This window comes from Miniopterus schreibersii (assembly GCF_964146895.1).
Source record: "Miniopterus schreibersii genome assembly, chromosome: 4".
Lineage (NCBI taxonomy): Eukaryota > Metazoa > Chordata > Mammalia > Chiroptera > Miniopteridae > Miniopterus > Miniopterus schreibersii.
The window spans coordinates 53153869-53161028 of NC_138105.1; the positions used below are offsets into that span (position 1 = coordinate 53153869).

Genomic DNA, 7160 nt, shown 5'->3' on the forward strand with positions numbered 1-7160 from the left:
CTCCAAAATATTATCCCATGTGGAGGTGCTTTAACAACTAATTATGAAGTGAAAATTTTGGAAGTTCAATTTTAAAGATTTAAACACTTTAAAATAAGTTTCAAATAAAAAAATAACAAGGCAAAATTTTGGGCTTGAGTTTAGTTATGTTGACATGTGCTACCTAGATAGTTGCTTAATTTCCTTCTGAAAACCTCTTTAAAGTCTCCAGAATATTTTACTTTAATCCATTTAAAACTTTTGAGTGAAAAAAAATGAGAAGTTATGCTAAACAATGTTATAAATAATTAGCAGAAAAAATGCTACAGAGGATGTGGAATTTTTTTAATACACACATGAACATACACACGCACAGAAACACAAACAACATTAAATAAAAATGAACAAAGACATGTTTATCTCTTTAACACAAATAGTTGACAAGATAATACACATAAAACAGACTTGGAAGGCTTTAAGATACAGACTAAATATAGTTATAAATCCAAAAATGCATTTTAATTTAAAAAGAACCCTAAATAAAGATGACAGCTTCACACTGATTACCCATATTAACTCACTGAAAACTAAGGCACATATTTGCAAGAATGATTTGTAAAAATGGGTATATTGTCTATGATCTCAGCATCACGTAAAATTAACTGTTATATTTGATTGCAACTCATGGTATAGACTTCAGTAAAGCTCTCCTCTGATCAGTTGAGATCACTGGCAAACAAAGTCTAATTTGGGGAGGAGCAGAGGCATAAGCAAAGCAAATGTATATTATATAGTTCATAACACTATAGATTTCCATTTTCATAATTATTTCAAAAACCTTGCAAATCATTTTCATGTGGCTATTTCCTTTCCTCTTAATTCTATAACTATTTACACAAAAGTGTTTTGAAATATGGGTCAAATATATTCGATAGCTTAAAATTTTAATAATTACAGAATTTTTTTTGTAACACAAAATTCTTGACCATAAGATACTGGGAATTAGTTTTTACATGAAAAACCTCTAACTTGCATTATAATAAGTCAGAGAAAGAAAGAAATGAAAAAAATATGAATAAATTAATTTGCAATTGATTTTGGTTCTGATTCTTACCAAATGGACATCCTTACCTATTAATATTGACAATGTAATAGGTGATAATAAATAAAATACTATGGCTATACCATTTAAATTCCAAATTTAAAATACATTTTTCTTTGGTTTAGGAAATCCAACAAAAGTGTGAATTCCTCCCAAATCCTTTCCACTTGAAATAAAATGCTCTCCTTGAATTTAAGTGTGATTTAAGGTATATACTTAAAAAAATTTTTTTACATAAAAATTTTTAAATGTAAAGATATTCATTTTAACCTCTTCATGAAAATTTAGATTGACAGGCTCATAGTAGAGAAATTACCAGCCTGCTTGTAAAATATATTTTTCTTTAATTTTTGTTTCAGTTTAAATGTAAGATGCAGCTTAACTGCTGACCATAAATATGTTGAATCATATTTGAATTAGACTCTTATCCAAAGAAATAGATTCTAGATATATAGTAAGTCATGCAGGTGGCAACAATTTAGAATTACCAAATTATAATTCTTGTTAATGGATTTAAGTCTTTGAAAATAAAGATAGAACTATCGAGTGGATGCTAAATAAATTTATGGGCAAGCACAATATACGCAATCTAAGACATTTTTTGAGAGAGGAAAATGTAAGTTTACAGTTAAGAAGATTCTTGGTGAATGTTATCAGATATCTGTCTTAACTTAAAGTTTGTCTTGAGTTAAAACTTGTTAGACAGAAATATATAACTTTTAATTGTTACAGAGCGACCCATATGCACACACTATTTCTAAGTGAATGGGCTCAAAGAACTACATGCTTTAAAGAAAATATAATACTTAATCTTCAGAATAGAGGTTTCAAATGTAGCTCCTGCCTTTCGCCCATATTTATTCAAGAGACATTTAATTGATATTTAAATGAAAGTTATAGAACAGCTTTTCTAATGTTTTGAGTTGTTAAAAACATTTTCTGCACCAAGTGGCACTCCAAGGCATGAACTCATTCCTTCAAACCATTTTTTTTTTAAGAAAAGACAATGTTGTATTATGTTTTAAATAATCATATTACATTTCCTTTCATAATTCCCATGAGACAGTCCTAGTATCCACATACTCCAGTTGAGAAGAAGAGACAAAGGGAGGCTGGAAACAAGGGGAGATAAAGCTAGAATCGTGGTTTTGACTCCCTCCCAAGTGCTTAATCCACTCCCCCACATTCCAATTTACAATAAAATGAAATTGGCACATTAACCTGAAAGGAAAAGAAAAAAAGAAAGAAAAATGACCAAAGTCATTCATTAAATTCAGGCACATCCAATGACATAACAGTGAGTTTAGGCATATCCAGAGAGGAATTTGGCTCTGAAATGACAAAACTGACTTACACCTAGTGGGAAGAAAAGGCAGTTAAAAAATAATCTGGACGTGCTTAAGAGTGGAATGAAAACGGAGAATTGGCTTGCACTCACTGTAAAGTGGATTTTAAAAGAAATTCTGATGAGCAAACATATTAAAAATAGAGTTTCGCTCTTCCTGCCTCAAAGAAGAGCCTCCGATTTCCTACAGAAACTATAAATTGTGGGGCTCTGTAAGTACATGGAGGAATACAATAAATTTTCAATAACTGGGATTGAATATGTGAGTGAAGCAGAAGTAGAGCCTAGCAGGACATTTTTATTTCAGGCAAGAAATTCTTCATCATTTATTATAGTTGTTAAGAAGACTCTGAAACTGCCAGTCCTGTCTTTGATAAAATGAATTACATTCTAAGTGCCCTCAAAGCAAAATCTCTCATGAAGGACAAGCCAGAAATGGATGGGATAACATGGGGGGGGGGGAAGCAAAAAGCAAGATGAATGAAACTAAAAACTGAGATACCATTTGATGTACAATATATAAAAAATGGCAGTTGTACTTAGGGCAGGAAGAAGGAAATAAATAGAGACAGGATATAAACGCACGCATTCTTATGATCCAGATTTCCTCGAGGCACTCTCTCACTTGCATTGGAAATTAAGTCACTTGTGTTAGACTCTGAGCTTGAATATCATCATGTTTATATAAACATATTTGAACCTTCATGTACTTAGAGTGCCATGTACTCTCTATGAGTTGTCATTTTAAAACACAGAAATAGAGAAAGTGCAATTTATTGATTAGTATCTGATAGACTTGGCATTGTCATGGTTTAGCCAAAATAATACATTAAGTGAATGAACTTTTTAAAAATTGGATGCAGCTTTTGTAAACCATTTGCTGCATCCTCAAATGCGCATTGTGAATATCATGATTATTCATTTGTACTTACCCATCTTTAATATTGATGATTAAAAATAAATCAATTTTAAGTAATAGAATCCTCTGTACAAAATTTACTCTACTTTTAAATAGCGACTTACATCATTCTTCTATTTCTTTTAATAAGCTTTTAAGAGTTCATATAAAATTTATTAAACAACCAATAAACTCTAAAGTGCGTAATGTATTAATAATAAACCATATAGTCTCAATTAAAGTTGATAATGCAGAGAGCCTATGTAACTAATTCAATCAATCCACCTACTCATTTTATTTGAATTAGAGAAAAATGAAATATTTGCTTGAGTCGTACTTCATTTTACATGGCATACTAGTGGGCTATCAAGTGCAATATATAATAAACTCTGTCCAGCCTGAAAACAAGTATAAATTCCCAGAAATACATTTCAAGGTAGAGGCAATACTTATTTGTTTAAATTTACTAGGTTTACAACTCTAGGAGGTGATGAGACAGAAAACAGAGGAAAGGGACGAAATCACATTGTATTATATTCTAATTAGTTTCAACACATGATTTTCTTACGATATCATCAAAGTGTTGTACTGAAATTATCCTGTAGGGTTATTGTATTGTCAATATTTCTCTTCATTGGCTAAATTTACTACCACAACCACCAAAGTATTTAGAGTATTTGCAGAGTAAAAAGTCAAGATTACTCTATTTTTAAAGCAGATGCTTTTGTATATTCATCTATTACGCATTCAATATATTAAAACCCACCAAATGTTATAAAAGAAATTTGAATGTGCTATTTTGAAGAACTAAAATGCCTAAAAGTTTTTTGGAATATGCCTAAAAGGGACTGCCTAAATATTAAAATAACCACCTTTGTAAAAATACAATAAAAATTGCAAGAGTTTTATTACTCTTTAATACTCCCAGAAAACAATAAATGGAGGCATTTTCCCTTGAAACATGTAAGCCTGGAAATGTGTTACCTTATGGAATTTTTAAAGAAAGCCACCTTTCTGCTCTTTAATCTGACTAAAGTCGCAGCTGAGTGGACCCAGTGCAGTGCAATGGCTGAAGGTAGTGAGGCAAGACATTTTAGCAGTTGAGTGTATCTACCATAAAATGAGAAATGTAATTAACCAATAGTCATATTTCTATATATGCCCAAAGTACTTAATGACTGTATGTTTGGAATATCTAAAATGATAATTATTTTACCTAAAAAATTAAACCTGATTCTATTTTGCCACATTTGTACCTACTGACATATAAACTGAGCAAATATGTCGTTGTTCAGCAAAACAGCTGGGTTTGTTTGGGAATACATTTAAATACATGTTTTGGTTTCTCATGATTATTAGTTTGAAGAACTATTAAGTAAAAAAACAATAAAAATAAAGATCTTTGCCTTTTGTAAGAACATGTTTTATGTATGATTGAAGATTTTACAACACTCCAAAAAAAGCCATCCGATGTTAGATTTAAAAATAAAATTGAAAGCATTTTCTGACATAGTACACATGAAAAATTCAAAATTCCAATGTCTTCAATAGAAGTTATAGAAAGTGTATGTCTCCTTGGAACTTGACACCCACTTAACACAGCGGAAAATAAGGTACTATACTATAAACAAAAAAGTACAGTAAAGGACAGTTGTAAATTTACATAAGAATAGTTCATAAACATTTTGGTCTTTCCATAACAGTTTTTATATAAAATGAATAAAAAAACCTTAGACAGCTGGCATCACTCTTGTTTGACCACTTGTCACTTATATGCACACAGACATATTTATATAGCAATATACTGATGCACCGTTACATGGGTATTAAACTATGATTACTGCTTGTAACTGAGATGTGCATTATCCATTCAACATTATCCATAGTTGAAATACTCTTACATTATGTATTCTTGTCATGTTGTATCTATAAAAACATGAAAATATAACTTTTACATTATTTCAATTATTTACATTAGTTCAAGCTTGACAGAGAAAATTTGATAAGCTATGATTTTTAGAAGAGTAGGCCCAGAGGTACAATAAATAGCATTGGTTGTATATAGTCATCTTTTTTATTTTTAAAAACTCATTTTCAGTACGATACAGAAATGATTAGTCTGCAATTTGGTCATTCTAGCATTTATTAGTTAAACTGAAATTGCACCTCCCACATTCCTGATGAGGAGAAATGCACTGAATTAGGTTGCATTATCTTTGAATTTGTGACAAGGGACAGCTAAATTTAGTGAAGGACAACATGATGCCACACATCACCATGTTTAATGGAAAGGGTTGCTCTTAAACCTTACATGTCTCTTTCCCTTCTATGAAATATAGTGAGGATGCTCTCAAAGCACTTAGCAAATACCAAGTGTTGCACAAAGGCTTACTTGCAGGAAAAAAACAGGAATAAAAATATTGAAAATAACTACTGGGTGTTAATAACTGTTTAAAACCCTAAATTAAGTGTGTTTTAGGCGGCTTAACGAAAACAAATGGATTTTTTTGAAGGGAAGCTAGTGCCTTTACGTTTTTCAACTAGAGCAATATAAGCTCTTTAGTCAAAAGTGACAGAAATGTAACTTTTTTCCATACTGGGCACATTAAAATGGCCATTCCACTTGAGAAATGAGTATAAAAATAATAGATTAGGGCTGTGTTTGATGGTAATGGGAAGAAACTCTGTTGCAGGTGATTCAAAGTGCTTGTTATTCATAATCCCTAAGGCTTATGACAGCTCTTATAATTTAAAAAAAAAAACACACAAAAACTTAGATTTATTTTATGGAGTTTGATCAGCGGGCAACTATCTACAAAGCTACTTTCAAGGCATTCTTAACTTCATGGGCAACTCGTACGTCTCTTCTGCAAGCTCAAACACTTTACAATGGAACCTCACATATTCTAAATATTCTGATTTTTTACAATTAGCTTTTAAAATCTATTAGCATTTATCTACAGAGATTAAATGCTTTACATTAACTATATCTTTATACAGAATAAGACATACTAAAAAAACAGATTCAGAGAATGTTTTGGGACAAGTGTATACTTTAGATACCACCTGGTCTTCTTTTATTAAAAGGGGGCAATTTTCTCTGGGAACCTAACAACGTGATAGTGTCTTTAAACTCACCTGATTTATGACCAAACTGTAGCTAAGCAAAATTAACTGGACCCCTTGCAAATAAAACAATAGAAAAATGTTTATTTCAAATGTCAAGCATTGCCGAGTAATTTTATATTAACACCAAATGTTAAAGAATAGGATACATTAAAGTTTTAATAACAATATTAAATTACAAGATTTGAATCTCTCTTTGTTTTCTTTCCTTAACATTTACATATTTGGCTTTGGAAAATACAGAACTGATACCTAAAGCCTTTATAATCACTTCCCACTCCGTTTAATGGTTTTTTGTTTTGTTTTCTCCAACCAATATGGAAGCAAATTTATTTAAAAGCCAGTTTGTTTGTGAAAATACCTAAAAATATTTTTTTTTAATTTTAAGTGTTTTTTTTTTCCCCCCTCCTTTTCTTATAAAACATGTCACATCTTGATGCAGTTGATGTCAAGTGTGCTTAAGTCATTATGAATCAAGAGACTAACAATAGTGGCTGCAGAAACGGGTCTGTGGTCTGTACAAAGGTTTCGGGTAAATGCTAGTTCTCGCATCTTGGCTGTGCATGGCCGCCACGCTTCGTCTGGACCCGGAGTAGAAAAGAATGTTGTGTTTTTAATGAACCGCTCCTTACAACTCAGGGTGACTTCCGCTTATTTAAGAATTCTTGGCTGAAAGAAAAGTCTTCAAGATACCGGATGCCTCTCACCAT

At 31.3% G+C, this 7160-nt stretch overlaps 1 protein-coding gene across 3 annotated transcripts in view; it reads right to left on the bottom strand.

The window, feature by feature from the left end:
• Window positions 1-310: 310 nt before the first annotated feature.
• GRIA2 (glutamate ionotropic receptor AMPA type subunit 2) overlaps window positions 311-7160 on the bottom strand; it is a 117311-nt gene continuing 110461 nt past the window's right edge. For 2 of the 3 annotated variants that reach the window (XM_081134339.1, XM_081134340.1), the window contains exon 16: window positions 311-7160. This exon is cut by the window's right edge and continues 225 nt beyond it. Coding sequence is in view for 1 of the 3 variants with exons in the window: in XM_081134341.1 (XP_080990467.1) it covers window positions 7102-7119 (18 nt within the window). In the remaining 2 variants the exon portion in view is untranslated. The other variant, XM_081134341.1, reaches the window with a different exon arrangement.